At 35.7% G+C, this 20791-nt stretch overlaps 1 protein-coding gene across 2 annotated transcripts in view; it reads right to left on the bottom strand.

Annotated features, from left to right (window-relative positions):
• The window catches only part of LOC149847851 (NADPH--cytochrome P450 reductase-like), a 31091-nt gene extending 10670 nt beyond the window's left edge, over positions 1–20421 (bottom strand). Inside the window, exons 1-6 of one of the 2 annotated variants that reach the window (XM_090004841.1) lie at positions 19862–20421; positions 17313–17372; positions 17138–17211; positions 16978–17035; positions 16801–16887; positions 16688–16724 (exon numbers count right to left, since the gene is read on the bottom strand). In XM_090004841.1, the coding sequence (XP_089860967.1) occupies positions 16688–16724; positions 16801–16887; positions 16978–17035; positions 17138–17211; positions 17313–17372; positions 19862–20215 (670 nt within the window). In that variant the 5' untranslated portion in view covers positions 20216–20421. The remainder of the gene's footprint in view (positions 1–16687; positions 16725–16800; positions 16888–16977; positions 17036–17137; positions 17212–17312; positions 17373–19861) is intronic. The other variant, XM_090004890.1, reaches the window with a different exon arrangement.
• Between the last annotated feature and the right edge of the window lie 370 nt (positions 20422–20791).

The following is a 20791-nucleotide window of genomic DNA, read 5'->3' as shown; positions in this document are numbered from 1 at the left end:
TACAATGATTTGTCCTCCCTATGGGAAAGAGTTGGCTCTTCTAAAGCCTAAGTGGCATTGTGCCGAAGATATTGAGCTTCGCCAAAAATAAATCGATGCAGAGCATTTTTATCAATTCATCAATAGCTTGAGACTCGAATTTAAAGAAATCAAATCGACTCTCTCTCATAGGGAAAAAGTTTCCTCTATTATCATTGAGGAATTAAGTAAGGAAAAAAATCGTCTTAAGAAACATATCTTCAAAAATGAAGATGATTCCGTTTTGGCCATCTCAAGGCTTAGAGCCTATTCTCGTACTTATAGACCACCTCACTTTGAGAGACAAGGAAATGAATATGACAAAAGAAAAGACATTTGTCATTGGTGTCATGAACTGGGGCATATTAAACCTTTGTGTCCTAAGCTAAGAATAAGGAAAGACAAAAGCTACATGAAAAATAAGGCGGTTACAGTTGAAACTCCTCAAGAGAACAAGGAGACGACTATGGTTGGCAACCCTCAAGACTCATCCATAAAAATAGTCAAATCCTTGTCTCAATCTTAGAGGATGATATATCATAGTTTGAAGTATACATATATACATGATATTTTATCTTAATGTTATAACAACTCAAATGTGTCAAAAGTTTTTATGGCCAATGGTACATCTCTTGAAATCAAAAAAATAGTAAGTTTTGAAAAAGATCTTTCAAACTCCAAAAGATTTCTTATTTCAAAAACTAGATAAATTCCATGAAATTTAAACCTTTTATTCATCTCTCAAATATCTGATTATGGTTGTAATATCTCCTTCGCTTCAAAATGAATGTTTGGTGTAGGATCACCAGTCAAGAATGTCTCTACTATATAGATTGTTTGGAGATACTGAAAGATGATTTTTGTTGTAATGTCAAAAAAATTAATTTAAATTTGTGGCATAGAAGTTTAGGACATCCAAATGTATCTAAAATCCAATATTTTCCAAGTTTGGAAAATTTTTGCAATATTAATGATTTTACTTGTGAAAGATTGTATTCTTGGAAAAATCAAAAGATTATCATTTAATGATAGGACCTTTATTTCATCTAAACCTTTTGAGTTAATTCATTCGGATGTTTGGGGTCCAACATCAATTTTGTCTAAAGGTAGATATGCACATTATGTTATTTTTTTGGATGACTTTACTAGATATACTTGGATTTACTTCCTTAAACATAAATCTGAAGTGTTTTCATACTTTCAAAATCTTCATAAGTTGATTAAAAATAGGTTTGAAAATGATATTGCTATATTTTGTACTAATTCAATAGGAGAATTTTTATCAAATGAATTTAAAAATTATCTCAACTCACATGACATCACACATCAAAGATCTTGCCCACACACCACAAAAAATGGCTTAGCTGAGAGAAAACATATGCACATTATTGAAACTTCAAAAACTTTGCTTATTACTAGCCATGTACCTAAGGTTTTTGAGGCAGAAATTGTCTTGATTGTTGTCTATCTTATAAACAGAATGTTATCTTCTTCTTTATACAATATTTCACCTGTTGAGAAACTCTTTAAACTCACTCCTGATTATTCCAAATTACGAACGTTTGGTTGCAAATATTTTATTTTAACCAATAAGAATGACAAAATTTGTCTTAGAGCTATTCCTTGTGCATTCTTTTGGTATGCCAATAACCAAAAGGGATGTAGGTATTATGATTCTAAGAATGGAATGTAACATCGCGTATTTTCATACTTCGCTAAATTTGATTTTTTGTCAAAAATTTGGCCAAGTTTAAAAGAAAAATCATTTGAGGCTCAATTTCTAGACTGGTGTCTTTGAGGTCTGGGCTTGACCCAGGTCTCATCAACAAGGTCGAGGCGAGCCAATTGAAACGTGGTAAAGAGTTTTAAAAGAATTGAAAGTTTTTGTTTTGAAAAGTCAACATTTGGTAGTATTTCAAAAAATTAGGAAACTAAGAGAGAGAGTTCCACCTTTTGAGAACTCTCTCTTAGAGAGGGTTGGAGAAGGGGGGGCGTCACCCTCCTCTCCCACTCATTATTTAAAGAAAAAAGGGAGAGAGAGAAGAGAAAAGAGAAAGAGAAAGAGGGAAAAAAAGGAGAGAGAGAGAAAAGGGAAAAAGAGAAAGAAGAAGAATATCTTCTTCTCCAGCCATCCAAGCATTCTCCATCATTGTTTTCATATTTTCTTCAATCTTTTGCAAGGTCTGGGTCTCTTCTTTTGACATAAGTGAGAAATTGAGTACCGATTCGATTCTCATGCTATACCATGATCTAAATCCATGGTTAAGGAGTGAATCTATGTGTTCACTCAAATATACACGAATGAGGATCCATAGATCCCCTTTTATATGGGTATTTTCGGTTCTTTTCATATAAAAAAAAATTGTGTATGGTTTTTCTAAACAAAAAAAAAATTTATTTCATGTTAAGTGAGTCTTTTAACACCTGTTTTATAGTGAATTTGATTCCTACGTGATTTCATAATATGCATATGATATTGGATGCATGTACAAGTGGCATGAATAGGAAAAAACTGTGTAAGCATGCATAGTGTTGTTTTAAATCTGTAAACGCATGGATAATTGAATGTTGTCCATACTTATGAATGTGTTTAGTGCAGCTTTACAGAGAAAGAAAAATATATTTTTTTAATACTGTTTTGGGGTTACTGCTGGGCCAGCCGACCTGTAGTCGGCTGAGTCCTTGGAGCAGTCAGCCCCAGCCGACTGGGCGGCTGGGTGGTTTGGCTGCAGGCTAGACCCAGCCGACCCTGGGTGACAGTTACAATATATATATATATATATATATATATATATATATATATATATATATATATATATATATATATATATATATATATATTCTCTTCTTGGTTGGTGGTTGTTCAGCCCTGACAGCACACAGGCGTGGACTGGGGCCTGTGCATGGGCTGTCAGGCCCAGCCGACAGGGTCGGCTGGGCTAACTCGGCCAGCCCGGCTGGTTAACAACCTGCCGAGCCCAGTACGGCCCTTGGGCAGGACTAGGACAGGCCTAATAGGGTTGGTCAGACCCAACCCAGCTGACTCAAGTCAGCTGGGCTTGCTGGGAACCCCAGCCGACTGGGTCGGCTAGGTGTGAACCCTTTAAAAAAAAACATATTAAGGGTGCTGGATTATTGCTTTTACAAAAAAATTATTTATTATATGCTACCTTGGTAAATTTCCAGATTTTTGCCCTTGTGAAAACCTCAACTATGTGCAGGCTAGAAAGTAATTTTCGCATGCTTATGATTGACTAATTTTGCGCTATCAATATTCAAATGCAGTATTGGTTACATGTGTGCAAATCTGAAATTTTAGATTATGTTGCATATGTATAGTTGCATAAGTAGCCACATGTTTATGTGCATATGTTTGTTCTAGAGTGAAACAGTGCATTGAGAGTTGCATATGCACTTGATAAAAATGTGCACATGATGTTTATTTGGATATGATTATGTGTGATGATTAGAAGTATGAAATTGTTTTGAATGTATGCATCAAGGAAAGCATCAATGAATATAAAGTTGTAAATTCATGTTCATGCATATTATAGTTTAAGCACATCTTTAAATGGCATTAATGAGTGTGCATTGAGAAGCATTTAGAAGTAATGCATTATGGTATAATTCTTGCATATGGTGCATCGATGATCCAAGTGAATCATCGCAAGCCTGAAGAGCCTCGAGCATTGGGTGTTCCTTCTTTACTTACTTTTAAATACATTGTAAAAATCATATTTATTTTTATTGCATTGTGTTTACACTGTTCTATACTTTTCTACAAGCGATGGTCCCGTAATGACTCTCGCAGAGGTAGATGCGAGCTTTTGCCTTTGTTTTTGCACGCTAAATTGCAAAACTTAATAATTGGCTTAATAAAAAGATAATGAATAAGAACAGTGTAATATACGATCTGAGATCTCCCATCGAAAGAATAAGCATCTTAGAGATTCGGTTTTGAGGGACCACGAGGATAAAAAAAACTCTTTATGCTTTACTTATTACCCCTGAACCCGATATTGAGGTTCTTTCTCCTAGCCACGGTTTTAGGGAGAGTCCGCCACTTGACATGGAGTGGTGTGTTCGACACAGTTATTGTTTTGGTATACCAAGAAAATGACACTAATGGATGTAGAGGTCCTTAGTGTCCCGACATTAGATGTGGAGGTCTAATGTTCCGAAGGTGATTCAGTTAATGGATAAGTTTGGAACCCAGTAATAAAATACAACTTGTATGTTAAGTTACCCTGGGAACCCTACTTGACCTCAAAAAATTTTACCCGTTTGGTATATCCGTGGGCAACGGTAATTAAAAAAATGAACTTAAATTGTATGCATTTAATAAGGCATACATATGAAAAAGAAAACTTTAATGAAAGATAATAAAGTGGTTATGCATTGCACATAATCATGCATATTTCTGTTATGCATAATTAAAAAGATGAACTTAAATTGTATGTATTTAATAAGGCATGCATATGGAAAAGAAAACTTTAATGAAAGATAATAAAGTGGTTATGCATTGCACATAATCATGCATATTTCTGTTATGCATTAAATCATGCATATTTTACGTGTTTCCTTAATTATTACATGTTGGTGGATACATGATGTTTAATTTCTAATGCATGTTAAATGTCTTGCTTACTTAAATTGTGATCCATATTATTAATAAATGTTCCTTCATACTTAATAAATGTTCTCTACTGCATGAATACTTAAATTGAATTATGTAAATGTTATAATTGTATTCCTTTAAATTATTGCATGAAATTTTATCTATATTCTTTATGCTCATTTATTTCATTAGAGAGATTCGTACGCAAAATTCCTTGGATTTCTAACGCCTTTATTTTTATAGTTTTTCGCAGTCGCAGGAGATCAGTGAAGCGACTAGCTTCTGGGAGAGCCACAGGTGTCACATTTTTCCTAGACAGTTCACAGAGGGACAGCGTGACTCAATCTTCTTTACTTTCCTTTTTCATATAAGTGTTTATGCACTCTTAATTTCATTTATGCAATTGTCTCGAGACTTATCACTTATTATTCAATAAAGATTTGGTTTGGTATGGATGATAAATGTAAGAGTTTTTGTGGTTTGTTTAGTTATCCAATTGGGAGTGAAACTGTAAAGGCCCCAGGTTTCTGGGAAGATTTTCGCAATGATTTAAAAAAAATTGTATTTTTAAGAGGAAAGAGTCGGGGTCGTTACATGGAAAATTATATATCTCAAGAAATGGAACTTTTTTTAAAAAAGAAAATTTCTTTGATAAGGATCAACCTAAGGAAGTAATCGAGTATTTTTTTTGTTTGATCTTGTTTCAAAAAAGGATATTAATTATTGTGATTGTGAGTATGATTTTGAGAATATTATTGAACCTAGAGATATTGAATATCTTGATGAATTGCCTAGTGATGATTAAACTTATATTCAATAATATAAACGGGGAAATCAATATCCTCCATGTGTACTTGAAAAAAAAATTAACTTTAATGAAGAACTGCAAATTAGGAAATCATCTAGAGTATCAAAACCCTCATCAAAATTTGTATCCTATGACTCCTTTTCCTCAAAATACCAAGCATGCATAGCCCCAATTCATTCATATATAGAACCCCCATCTTATGCTCTGGCCAAAGAACACTTGTAATGGGTTAAAGCTACGAGGATAGGACTAAAAGCTTTGGAAAAGGCTCAAACTTTGTCTATTCAAAATCTTTTACCGGGAAAGAAAGCCAGAGGTTGTAGGTGGGTATACAAAATAAAAATCAAGAGATGGAACCCTTGAGCAATATAAAGTTAGGCTAGTTGCAAAAGGATATTTGTAAGAATATGCATAGATTATGAAGAAACCTTTGCACTTGTTGCCCGCATAACCACGGTTAGAACTTTCGTTACAGTTTTTTCAATTAAGAATTGGTTCATATATCACATGGATCCTAAAAATGCTTTTTTAAATGAAAATCTTATGGAAGAAGTTTACATGGAGGCACCCCCTGGTACGAGTATTCCTCAAGGAAAGGATATTTGCCTATAAAAGGTATTATATGGGTTAAAACCATAGTCACAAATATTGGTATCAACTATATTTCGACAGGCTATTTCTCGTGATATTATAGGTTTGGTGATAAATCTCAAAAAAAACTTGGGGATTAAAAAATATAAAAAATAACAAAAATAAGATATTATCATGTTTAGAAAAAAATACAGAAAAGAAATAAGAAAACCACATTCAAAATGTAAAAAATAAATAAAAATAGTAAAACTAATTGATTCTCGTGATAATATCGTGATATTATCAAATTAGTGATATTTTCAAAATATCATGATATTTTAATAATATTATTGTTTGTTGAATTTATAACGATAATATTGTGATATATATCTGTGACTATGGTTAAAACAAGCACCCAAAGCTTGGTACGATAGACTTAGCAAAGTTATGCTTGATATTGGCTTTAGATCCTGCTTGAGTGACACTTTTGTTTGTTAAGAATTCTGATGCAGGTAATGTCATTTTGCTCATCTATGTTGATGATATGATAATCACTAGAGAAGACAAACATGGAGTTCAAAATATTAAAAAAAATCTTAAAACTAATTTTGAAATGACCGACTTGAGTTTTTTACAATACTTTCTAGGTATAGAGGTCACTTATTCACATAAAGGTATTTATTATCTCAATCTAAATTTGCTTCTAATATTATTCTTAGGTCTTGAATCACATATGACAAGAAAGTTGACAATTCAGAAGTAACAAATGTCGAGATCAAAATTGATGATGTGAAGCCTTTGGATGTCACAGGGCTTCGGCCAATAGGGTGTCGTACCCACATCCATGCAACTCGGGAGTAGGTGTGGGTGAAGCACCCAGTGCGGTCAACACACCCAGGGTCATAATTGTCCAAACTTGGACACGAAAAAAATTATGAAAGGGGTTGGGCGGGGGATTAGGGCAAAAAAATGACCCCAACACCTCCTCCCTTCTCCTCTCCTAGAACTCTTCTCCTCCAACGGACTCCTCAACTCCGACTGACGGCGGTTGTCGACCCGACCTCTCCTCTTCTCCTCGACGACTGCAAGGTCTCTCTCTCTCTCTAGGTTCATCTCCTAGCCTTGTTGGGCTAGGTTTTGTGCTGTCAAACCCAGCTCTGCAGGGCTGGGTTGCTCGCTATCGAACACAGTCCTGTTGGGTTGAGTTCTGCGCTATCGAACCCAGCACCCTGGGTTGTTGAATCGAGCCTAGCAAGGCTGGGTTCGACAGAGCAGAACCCAGCCCAGCTGGGCTGGGTTGTGCTTTGTCGAACCCAGCCCTTCTAGGCTGGGTTCGGCTCCCATCCCCGGGCTATCGAACCCAGTCCTTCTCTGTCGAACCTAATATGAATTTTATTTTAATATAATATTTATTTTGTTTTAAGGACGAAAATAACATATAAAAAGAAAGGACTCACAAACAAAGAGACAGGAATTGCGTCATCCTCATCCCCATATGTAAGTTTTGTTGTTACTCATGTTGGTAATGGTAGTGGGAGTGTTGATTCTAATTTATTGGTTGCATCAAACGATGATGAGGGTCACTATAAGAACATGTAGATAAGCTTGAAAAAGTTGGAGGAGTTGGTGGAAATAAGATATTTTGAAGCAAGCTTTATGAGAGATTATGTTGGGCCTTACACAAGAGTTAAAGCTCATTTATTGAAGATATCAGGACATGACATGTTAGGATGCAAAAAAGTTTATAAGGCAACGTGAAGACAATACAAAAAAATACAATATGAATATGAGAAGGGGAAGACAATGAGTGATTTTTGTGCATTCAGTATATCATTTTTAAGCCACCAAGAAGATGCTAAAAAAAGTGGATGTAAGAGGTAAAGGAAGTGGAACGATACAAGTATCATTCAATACATATGGAAGGTAGGAGATGAATAGAAAAGTAAAGAAGTATTTTTATTCTATTTCACTTCTATTTAATGCAGCTATAAATCCTTATTTGAAGGATTTAATTACTTCACTGGCAAATTATAACTTGAGTGGCTATGTACCTCCAAGCTTAGAAAAACTATAAACGATAATTCTTACAGAAGAGAGGGAAAATGTTGAGAGATTGCTAGAGATTAAGAAATTTTTATGAGAACAAAATGGACTTTCCATTATTTCTGGTGGGTGAAAAGATATTCAAAGGTGTTTACTGATTAATTTCATTATTTCTTCGCTTAATGACCCAGTATTCTTGAAAGCAGTTAATGCATCTGGGCAATATAAAAATGTTGAGTATTTGAACAAGTTGTTTATAGAAGTAATAAAAGAAGTGGGTGATCAAAAAATAGTGCAAATCATCACAGACAACGTATCAGTTAGTAAAAGTGCAACATTGAGCTTGGAGAGTATTTTCATATTTTTTGGACTACTTGCGTAGCACACAGCTTGAATCTGTCTCTCAAGAACATCTGCAACCCCAAAGAAGAAAAAAAATCGTCAGCATATGCTCTATGTTCATGGATTGAGAAATTAGAAAAAAATGTCAAAAGCATTAGGAATTTGTTGTCAACCACCATCATGCTAATGTCATATTTAATAGGCATTTTTATCTAAAATTGTTAAAGGTTGTTGAAACACATTTTGCGTCCATCATTATGATAGTGAAAAGAATTAAGTCAAGAATGCTTTGGTTAACAAGGTGATGGATAAGAATTGGACTTTCTATCATGTTGATGATGTTGTCAAAACTCAAGAAATTAAGAAATTCATTATTGATGATGAGTTTTGGGATAGTCATATACTTTCTTGAGTTTATGCAACTTATTTGAGAAATGCTGAGAGAAGTTGACAAGGATGAGCACATGTTTTACAAAGTTTATGAAATGTGGGATAATATGATTGAAAAAATGCAAGTTGTATTTTTCAAGCACGAAGAAAAAAAATCATGCATCGGATGATTCAAAAAAATTTATTCATATACATTCAATTTTAATCAGAAGATGGGATAAGAGCAACACTTCTTTGCATTGCATGGCACACTCTCTCAATCCCAAATATTATGCAAAGAAGTAGCAGGAAAGTGGTGTTGGCCGTGTCCCTCCAAATTTAGACCCAGAGCTATCAAGGCATAAAAATATGTCTATAGCAAGACTTTATCCAGAATCACATATTTTAAATCAAATCACGGTTCAGCTTGTTGTGAAATAAAATAGAGCACACATGCTCAAATCTACGACATAAAGAGAAACAAACTCACTAGCAAGCGTGCATAGGATTTAGTTTACATTCATTTCAATCTTCGATTACTTTCGCAAATAATGATGAATACAGGTACCAATTGCTCTCTTAGTTATTTAACTATTTCTTAGTTTCTTCATTTAAATATACAAGTATTTAACATTTTCAAATTGGGTTTGTAACGAAGACAAGGATCATCCAAAATTTGAGATGTAAACCCAAAGGAGTGTGACTTAGAGGGATAGCATAATTTTAATATTATAAACATGGACTTATCTGAGCCTACTCTTTATTCTTATGATAAATTTAATGATAAAACAAAAAATTATTAAGATCATTACCTCATCATCATATACATTGTGTAGGATATACTTTTGGTATGTAATTATGCATTGTTTGCTTCTTTTATTAGTATAATTTACTTTTTCCTGCTTTACTTGTTTGATTGTTTCCATAATATATTTAGGTTGATTTAATTATGGTGTTAGTTTTTAAGAACAGAATTGTAGATTGTTAATTTGAATTATTACATGCATGATGAATTGATGATATGATAATTGCTTTTTATTTCACTAGCATTACTATTAACTATTAAAAAATTTATATATATATATATACCCTCCCACACCCAAGTTTTTTTAAAGTGCCGCATCGTCGTACCCGCACCCACACCTATGTGACATAGCTCTAGATTTCTTATCAACTAGTAGACTTGATATAGCATACATACACACAGCTAGTCAGTTTCAGCACACTCCACATTGACTCACATGGGAGTTGTTTGGAGTATTATTAGATATCTTAAAAATTCTATTTCTAGTGGTCTTTTTATGTCTTTTTATGTCTTTTGAGTCTGCACTAAATTTACTTGCATATACTGATGCAAACTGGAGAGGTGATCCCAACAATAAGCACCCAACCATGAGTTTGTGTGTTTTCTTAAGTGAATTGTTAATCTCGTGGAGGTGCAAAAAGCAACGGAAGGTCTCTATTTCCCCAACTAAAGCTAAGTATCGAGCTATGACCACAACCACAATGGAGGTGTTTTGGCTGAGAAGATTGATGGAGCATTAAAGATGTGTTGTGACAATAAGAGTGTTATCTACATTGCTTCCGCTACACTTTTCACGAAAGAACAAAACACATCAAAATAGACGGACACTATTGTGAAAGTATATTCAACAAGATACTATAATCAATAAAACAATACTCTTGAAAATAAATATGTGCACATACGCACAACAAGAACACTTGAAACACTTGTGCACAAAAGCACAAAACACGAACTCACAAATGTGCAAATGCACTCATAAGATTCATAAACAACAAAAGGTTGGGCAAGAAATAGTGCTCATATTTATAGAGCATTGGGAGGCCTTGGAAGGGGCTCCACATAGTCGTTGGAGCCCCCCTCCAACGGTCACAAATGTGACTGTTGGAGGGGTCCATTGGAGGGGTCCAACGACTAGTGGGTTGGGTCCCTCCTAAGGCAAGTACACTATCACTTTATTGAAAGAAAAAGAAATTAAAAAATAAAAATAAAAATACAAACATATTCACGAAAAAGAATGTGTAAAATGCCTAAACTACCCCTAAGACTAAAGATAGAAATATATATATATATATATATATATATATTATATATATATTAGGTAGATACATATACATATATATAATATATGTATATGTATTACCTTATATATATAAAATATATATACTAAATTACAAATTGAATTTACATAATTTAACACCCCCCCCCTCAAACTTGGAGCAAGATGACCGAGAGTTTGCCAAGAAGGAAGTTGAACCGCGGAGCACACAAAGCTTTAGTAAAGAAATCTGCCAAGTGATATTCCGACGTGACATAAGGAAAGTCAATGACTCCTTTGAGATACGCCTCACGAACATAGTGACAGTCCATCTCAATGTGTTTAGTCCGCTCACGAAAAGTGTGATTTTTTTGCAATGTAGATTGCACTCTTGTTGTCGCAACACAGCTTGGCGGGCCCTTCTATTGTAATCCCCATGTCTTCTAGCAACTAATGAATCCATACAATCTCCATGGTACTAGTCCCCATAGCACGATATTCAACTTCGGTTGAGGAGAGCGACACCTTTTGTTGCTTCTCGCATCTCCACGAAATTAGTGAGTCTCATAAGAATACACAAAAACCAGTGTGGAGTGACAGTTATTTGGGTTACCTCCCCAATCAGAGTCAGTATAAGCAATTAATTTTAAAACAGAAGAAGAGGACAAAAAAACTCCCTTATTTAGAGTACCCTTTATGTATCTTACGACTCGCAAGATGGCACTCATGTGAACTGATGTAGGCGCATGCTGAAACTGACTTGCAGTATGGACTGCATGAGATATATCTGGTCTGGTAATACTCAGATACATCAATGATCCTACAAACTGTCTGTAGGGTGTAGGATCCGAAAGAAGAACATCATCAATTTTCATCTTTACCCCTACTACAGCAGGAGTTTCACAAACCTTCTCATCTGTAATACCTGATCTATCAATGATCTCAGAAGCAAGCTTAGTTTGAGATAAAAAATACCCTCTAAGAGAGTATGTTACTTCAATCCCCGAAAAGTAAGTTAGAAAACCCAAATCAGACATTTCAAATTTATCTTTCAAAATAGATTTTATACTTTTAACCCTGTTAGAATCACTCCCAGTGATGAGCATGTCATCCACATATAATAATAAAATCGCAATCCCTGCATTGGATTTTCTAACAAATAGAGCGGTGTCAGTAAAGCAAGAAAAACCATTTTCAATCATTACAAAATTAAACCTATCATACCAAGCCTTGGGGGTTTGTTTTAGACCATAAAGTGTTTTTTGAAGACGAAGCACTTTTCCCTTGAAAATCTCCATTCCAGGTGGAGCATCCATATAAACTTCTTCATTTAAATCGCCATTTAAAAAAGTATTTTTAACATCCATTTGATAGATGTTCCACTTGTTGATAGAGGCAATAGTTATAAGACATCGAACAGTGACCATACGAGCTACAATCAATATCATACTCTTGACTATATCCTTTTGCAACCAATCGAGTTTTATATCTTTCAAGGGATCCATCACTTTTAGTCTTTACTTTGAAAACCCATCTACACCCTATTGTTTTCTTTCCTTTAGGAAGATTTTGAAACTCCCAAGTTTTGGCTTTTCTCAGAGCTCCATGTTCATTAACCATTGTTGTAATCCATTCAGGACACTTTCGTGCTTCTTCAAAGTTTCTAGGTTCTGTATAAGAATGAATGGCACTAAGAAGGCTCTATATTTATATGAAAAAGAGTCATAGGAAATGAACCTAGAAGGAGCTTTTCTACTTCTTTCGGTTCTACGGAGGATCACTTCACTTTGAGGAGCACTTGGACTAGCATTATCATATCTTTCAAGAGCACTTTTAAAGGTGTTTCGGTGTCTATGAATATAGGTCATAGGATCTCTAGGTAATCCTTCGTCAACATGTTGATGAGATGAAGAGAGCAAGGGAATGTTTTCCTCAGTTTCAATATCACTTGAGTCATTTTGATCTGACTCATCATCACTAGTATCATCGTTTTTATCTAGTAGATCAAATAGAAAAGAATAATCTACATTCTCATCATGAGATTCACAATGTTCGAAGCCACTAAGATTTTCCAAAAAACTCACATTTCTGAAAACATACAGTTTATCACTTTTGACATCAATAACAACGAAAACCCTTTTGGGTTTCAGAATAGCCAAGAAATGCACAAGGAATGGCCTTTGGAGAAAGTTTGTCATTTTTATCAGTAAGAACAAAACATTTACACCCAAAGACCCATAACCTGCTATAATCAGGTTCCTTTTCGTATAATTTTTCAAAGGGGAAAATTTTGCTTAAATTTTTTGATAGAAGTCTGTTTATGAGATAGACAGAGGTAAGGGTTGCCTCAGCCCAGAGATTCTTTGGAATGTTTTATGAAATGAGCAAAGTCCTAGTTGTTTCAATTATATGCTTATGCTTTCGTTCGGCTAACTCATTTTGTTGAGGGGTTTTCAGACAAGATTTTGTGAAGAATACCAAAACTTTTAAGATAACTCTTGAATTCATTTAAGAGGTATTCTCCTTCAGAGTCGGACCTAAGGATTTTTAGGCTTCCATTGAATTGATTTAAAATCATCATATGAAAATTTTTAAAAGTTGAAAAAACTTCATGTTTATGTTTAAGAAAATAAATCCAACAAAACCTAGTGTAGTCATCCACAAAAATCGCATAGTATGAAAATCCTCCCTTAGATATCACAGGAGCCGAACCACATACATCGGAATGGACAATTTCAAAAGGTTTTGTCGTAAACATCGATCTTTGAGGAAAGGGTAAACACTTCATCTTCCCAAGAATACATTCATTACATAAAAAATCACTTTTACAAAGATGTTTAATAAAAGGCAAATAGGAGATTTTAACAATATTGGGATGACCCAATCTCTTATGCCATACATGAATATCTTTGTTTTGAACAACATTACAAAATTGACTCTTGAGAACTTGAAGAAAATCAACGTAATAGAGGTCTCCTCTTCTAGAGCCTTCCCCAATCAATCTCCCGGACTGGCGATCATGTATCCAACATTTATTAGAAGAGAATTTTATATCGCAACGATGGTCCGAGAGTTAGGAGACGGAAAAAAGATTTAAATTTAGTTCGGGGATAAGACGAATTTTTGGAACAAAAAAATCTTGTTTTTCAAAATTGCCTATTCCTTGTGTTTCATCCGCGGTTGAGACAAAGGATAGAAGAGAATTTTAAGAAAAAATTGAAAGAGAGCAAGTACTAGGGGTCATGTGAAAAGATGCCCCGGAATCTAAAAGCCAAGATGGGGTGGAATAAGATGACATAGCGGCTCCGGAAATGCCTCCCTTGAGAAGAGGTTGCAATGCTTCTACGATTTGTTGAAGAGAAAGAGACCCACTTGATGATGAAGGTCGTTCCTCCGACTGGGATGCCATAGCCGTTGCAATTAATTTCTTCCATTTAGGGCACATGGATTTGATATGTCTTGGTTCTTTACAAAAATGGCACTTTAATTTGCTATAGTCTCTTTTGCCATACTGATCATTTCATCATTGACCTTGGTTCTTGAAATGAGGAGGTCTATAGGTCTTCACATTATTCCCCGGTCTTGACACGGCATTAACCACTTCACAATCTTCTTGAGTAGAAGAGGCAACAAGAATGCTAGGATTACTCTTGTTAATCCCCATATGGGTTTCTTCACCACTTAGCTTAGTGATTACATCTTCAAGTGAGAGAGATGTGAAGGCGAAGAGAAGAGAGGACCGAACTTGTTCAAATTCAGGTCTAAGACCATTTAGAAAGTTGAAGAACCGGTCTTCCTCAAGTTGTTTGTGTCTTAATTCGATTGCTTCTCCACTCCATTTTGGTTCAAGGATGGCAAGGTCGTCTCAAATAGAGGATAATTCTGCAAAGTACTCTCGAATGGACATCTCATTTTGTTAGAGGGTCAAAGTCCTCTTTTGGAGATAGTACTTGTGAGATAATTCCCTTGAAGTGTACATTTTCTCAAGATACAACCAAGCTTCGGAAGCTTTTTTAAACTTGATGATATTGGCGTTTATCTTGGTCTCAACGGATGAAAAAATCCAAGATAAGATCTTGAAGTTCTTCATCTCCCAATCATCATGCTTTTTAGAATATTCTTCAAGAGCCCTTTGTCTTTCTTTCCCTTCAAGGATCTTACTATCCCCTTTTTCAATGATGGTGATTTTGGGTTCCGGTTCCGGTATTGAACCATGAACTTAACCCCAAAGCCCCTTTCCTTTAATATGAGTTTCCATATTACCGGCCCAAACATGATAGTTTGAGCCATTAAGTTTAAACCCAAGAAAGAAATGAGAGTCTTTTTCGCCCGTTAGAGAGGAAAGAAGACAAGAAATAATACGTTCCTCAAATATCTTTCGCGTCTTTGTTGATAAAAGATACTTCTAAAATATTGCCCGAAGAAAATGATTCACTTCAAACTTCAAAAACTTGAAGGCACGCTTTTCGAGGTACTTAAACGGAGGAGACTCGCAATTCTTCTTCTTCAACGAGGCTCTGATACCATGTGGAAGTATTTTCAACAAGATACTATAATCAATAGAACAATATCCTTGAAAATAAATATGTGCACATACGCACAACAAGAACACTTGAAACACTTGTGCACAAAAGCACAAAACACGAACTCACAAATGTGCAAATGCACTCATAAGATTCATAAAGAACAAAAGGTTGGGCAATAGTCCCAAAACCCTTAAGAGAATACAAGAAATAGTGCCCATATTTATAGGGCATTGGGAGGCCTTGGAAGAGGCTCCACAGTCGTTGGAGCCCCTCCAACGGTCCAACGGTCACAAATGTGACCGTTGGAGGGGTCCAACGACTAGTGGGTTGGGCCCCTCCCAAGGCAAGCACACTATCACTTTATTAAAAGAAAAAGAAATTAAAAAAGGAAAATAAAAATACAAACATATTCACGAAAAAGAATGTGTAAAATGCCTAAACTACCCCTAAGACTAAAGATAGAAATATATATATATATATTTTATATATATAATAGGTAGATACATATACATATATATAATATATGTATATGTATTACCTTATATACATATAACATATATATACTAAATTACAAATTGGATTTACATAATTTAACAACTATGTGCGAGAGGAATATCTTCAAGAGATCATTGATATGCCTCATGTCACATTGGAGTACCAGTTGGTAGACTTCTTCACCAAACCTCTCTTTGCTCCTAGGTTTTACTTCCTTCTAAGCAAACTTTCAATCATTATACCATAAGTTTGAGGAGTGTTAAATTGTACATATATAAATATATATTTGTGTATATACTATAATATGTATACACATGTATATGTATATATATACACACAATATATATATTATTTATTTATTATTTATTTCTTTTCTTTTTATTTTGATTGTTTTGGACTTAGTCAATCTAAGTTGACTAAGCCCCCAACACCTAGATTTCTAGCCATTCTAGCTGTTGGGAGTGGTCTCTCTCTCTCTCTCTTTCTTTTGGCTCTTCTTCCCCTCTCTCCTCTCCTCTCCTCTCCTCTCCTCTCCTCTCTTGTGTATATATAGAAGTCTTACCCTCTTTGTATGGTATGAATTTTGCATACTTGTGATGTTTAATAAAATCCTATTATTTATATTGTGAGCCTTCTTGTGTATGCCCCTTTGTGGGTTTTGTGAGTGTGTTTCTTAGTGAACACTTGTGTGTTGTTCACTTGATATTGATGGACACTTTGGTTCGTGGTTAAAGGCTACTTGGTTTTTTACAGTTGAACCTAAAACAAAAATAATTTGGAATACAGATTAGCAATATGCAATGAAAAGTTATCAATATGCATGGTTGATGCAGCTCACCTTGTTCATTAAGCACCTTATCTACATCTTTTGCTACCTGGTTTGAAAGGTTACAACGATGATAAGCACCAGCCTCATGGAATAGAAGAAAAATACCAGAACCTGACAGATACCTTATTAAAATGCTCATACTGTCTGTTGCCCAGACCGAACACAGCATAAGAAAGGTGTTCAAGCCATTTGCCTCTTTCTTCTTTCCCCTGCCAAAAAAGAATATGCACTACCTAACTTCAGGAATGACCTCCATATGAAACTTCAACAATAAAGCATTATCATTTAAGCCATATCACCTCAGTAAACCATTTAAAAAATCTTGCAGCATTGTCAGTTGGTTCACCATCTCCATAGCTACAATAAACAAGTAGAGACTGATAAGTGATTGCTCAATCATATCTAATTATGATTGAACTGACACAAGAGAAATGAAAGAGGAAAAATAATGGCAGTTACGTGGCTAACGTGAAAATGGTTAACATCTCTTTCTTTAGTTTGTCCTCATGGTCATCATCCACAGCGTAGTCATCCTAAAGCAGCCCAAACACCTCGTATTTATCAAAACAGGCAAGGTGGAGCATTATATACAGTAAAGAGAACAACAACCCTATATGATTATATTGTATCTTACTAGATCAACAACCCTAAAAGTTGCTTTATCATATCGTGCCTTTGCTTCTTCAGCTAAAGCCTGACAAATATGGGAAAAAACACCAAAAGCAATCCAGTAAGGCAATTACAGGAGCATCAATAATAAAACTTGCAAAATGATAATAACAAAACAATGGTATATGAAAAAAATCCAACAATCTATTGAGCATAAAGTTAGAAAAAGTTCCTCTTGAATAACAATGGCAATGCCCTTCCTGTTTGTTTTCACAAAGTTCATTTCTTTCCTCTTCATAAATAAATGATAAAAAAGAATAAAAACAAACCCAATTGCGGCCTAAATTTGAAGCATTTGGTTTGCTTTTTTCACCTTAGAGGAAAAGGAAGGATAAGCCATTTAATAAAAAACTGGCACTTAACTATAATGAAATTTACAATATAATAATACAATACTTGGAGGATGCATGTCCAATGTCTTAATCTGTTTTGTTTTTCTAATTAGATTCTAACGAAAATGAGTATTAAGTTACAAGTCAGATGATACAAGGCAAGACAAGCCATATTTGCATTTCTTTTGGCGCTACAATCTTATCCATAAAAGCTACATCACATGGATATGGCTGAAGATACGAGACATTTTTTATGAAGTTTTCAGTGTAACTAATATACAAAGGGATATGGGACGGGAGTCAAAATGGAGTATCTGTGTCACATAGATAAAAAGATTCTGAACGATGGCCAGGCTGGAGATAGCCCTCCATGGGGTTTACCCAAGATCCCACTATTAAACATGACACCATATATCCAGCTATCATATCCGAGATTGAGAACATTTATTTCCAAATTTCATGTTCAGATAAAAACCTGACCTAAAAAAAAGTCATAATAATACTGGATTGACACACCCTATTTATAAGCTTTTAGCTATTTGTTCTCCTTCTTAGAAATTGAACCAATAAAATTACAACTCATTCAGTACAAAACCTTTATATTAGAAGATAGAAAACAAATTCAATCACTTTTCCGAGAAGATTCTATATGTAGGAATATGCAACCACAACACAACAGCTAACTATGAACCATCTAAATCCCTCACCTATGCCTAACAATGGCAGCAGTTATTGCAACAAATCTGAATTTCTCACTCTGTTTGAAAACCGAAAAATATCTGAAAATCCCCAGAGACAAGTCAAATTTCTGAAAAAAAAAACTTCCCTTTTTCTCTGTAACTTTTTTTCCTCACTTCAATTTCCTGAAACTGTTTACTCTGTAACTTTTTTCTTCCTAGAAATCTAAACCTGCAACATTTTTACCAAAACAGAAGAACAAAAGAAAAGCCTTGTGAGTAGTTGAATCTCTCACCAGATCTTGTCGTTTAATATCATCCCATTTCTTTTTTTGTTTGTGATACTATCTTGTTATTTTTCATTAGTTGCCCAAAACCCAGGAAAATGGGGAAAAAGACTGTTTCTCCAGAGAAAAATCCCATGTGAAAAATTCTCCAGAGTGACTATGATGATCTATACGTGTGTCAACTATAATGAACCTTGAGTCAGCACTAAAATGTCAAAGGCAAATAAAAATCCAACCTATTTCAAGAATCCTCCTACGTATCACCTGGATTCAGGCAAAAGAAGAAAGTAACAAAAACCTTAATCTATGATTGATGCCTAAAAATCAGCAATCCAAGATAAAACAAACCTACAAGATTTTCCTTAGCATCATCTTCCATTGTGCCCATTCACATACTAACTATGATATGTATATACTGTTAACAAGTTCATACATGTGTTTTAGCACGCATCTTCATGTCCACATCTATTGGAACATTAGCTAAAGCTTGTAGTGTTCTAAAATCCTGGTCTTACATCCACCAGGTGCATCATCAATAGAAATCTAAAAGAACATAGTAAACTCGAGCAATTCTCATGGCAGAGATATATTACTTTATCAACCGAAAAACTAAAAACCCAAACTTATCTCTCATTAATATGCTAAACCTAAGCTCAGTCCTGTCTACAACTATACCGGGCAATCCGCTCAACCATGCTACCAAAACCTAAAAGTAAAGAACGCCTCACTCATTTCTTCTGCGCTCGCAAGTAATCTTCCGACGAAACAAGAGCGAAACCACAGACGAGGGGGGAAATGACCAGGTATTCAAACATTCTATCCACAATTCTCCAATTTTCCATCCATCAACGAAGGGCCAAGCACATACCCAGAAAACTTGACAGAACTGCAATTCTCTTGCTTAATCAAGAACTCATACCCATAAAAATGGGAAAACTATCACCATGAATTGTTCTATCTGAAAAAAACATGACTTTTTGAAAATTGAAACGAATAAGTCCGAAAGTACAACTTTCGAACTCTTCCTCTCTGCACGTATAGGAAACTCAACCTACAGGCCAAACTTCAACAGCAAAACTAAATCCAATGACGTCCGTAAGATTCACCAATCATCAGGAGAATGAAACTCAAGGAGACTCAATCCGAATCCAAAAACCTCAGAAACGCCACAAAACCCTGGAAATTAACGATCCAGGCGCATAAGCCCCAGAACTCCACCTTCGCGAATCCCTCGGCGGTGCCGGTCTGCGTGCCGAACAAGATCGTGACCTTCTTCTTCTCAGGATCGGCCTCCGCCTCCGGGTCCTCGCGCACGACGAGCGGCCTCGGAGGCTCCGGAGTCTTCGCCGGCTTCTGGCCGGAGAACCGCCTCCAGAAGACGAAGAAGAACCCGAAGAGCGCCGCTAGGAGGGTCGTCAGCACCACGACGAGCTGCGGGTTTTCCCGGAGAGCCTGAGCGTAATCCGGCACGTCGCCGGAACCCGATTTTCCGGTGATCATGGCCAAGAGGAAATCGAGGCCGGACATCTCGAAGAGGCTCTTCAGCACATCGGAATTCGAGCTCGCCTGCATTGCTCCGATTGGCTAGGAATGGATCGATTCTGGAATTGCAGAGAGAACGAGGGAGAGGGAGGGAAGAAGGAGATCAAGAGGATCCCCCTCTTTTCTCTCTTTCCGGCTCCCTCTTTTCGCTCTCTGAGACTCACTTCGAAAGCCTCTGAGGCGACCGCCGTCTGTTCTCCGTCGAAAAGGGGGGCGCTTTTCAACTTACTAATACTGAAATACCCTCATTCATTTTGCGAATTAACAAGAGCGCCATAAATCGAAAGGGTTATGCGTCACACTGACACTCTTAAAGAACACGAGATATGTTATTTCTCCATACTTTTTTTAGTAAAAGTTATGGATGTTGGTATATGACAGGACACGACACGATAGTTAATTAAAGTATCCCTGCGATAATGGGAAGGGTCGCCCACGGTCTACATTGGATTGGACCAAGAACTGGAACCACACGTATATGGGCCCCATAGGAATTCTGGACCGGGTCAGTACAGCCTCATAGATTATATTTCGAAACTATCATGAAAAAATGTGACACCTTGAGGTTGTTGTTTTAAAATCCAAATGTCGTGAGTTTTTCTAAAT

The sequence above is a fragment of the Nuphar pumila genome, chromosome 1, assembly GCF_984573655.1.
Source record: "Nuphar pumila chromosome 1, dmNupPumi1.hap1.1, whole genome shotgun sequence".
NCBI classification, from domain to species: Eukaryota; Viridiplantae; Streptophyta; class Magnoliopsida; order Nymphaeales; family Nymphaeaceae; genus Nuphar; species Nuphar pumila.
The sequence above is the reverse complement of the archived record's forward strand: the minus strand, read 5'-3'. Positions and strand labels throughout refer to the sequence as shown.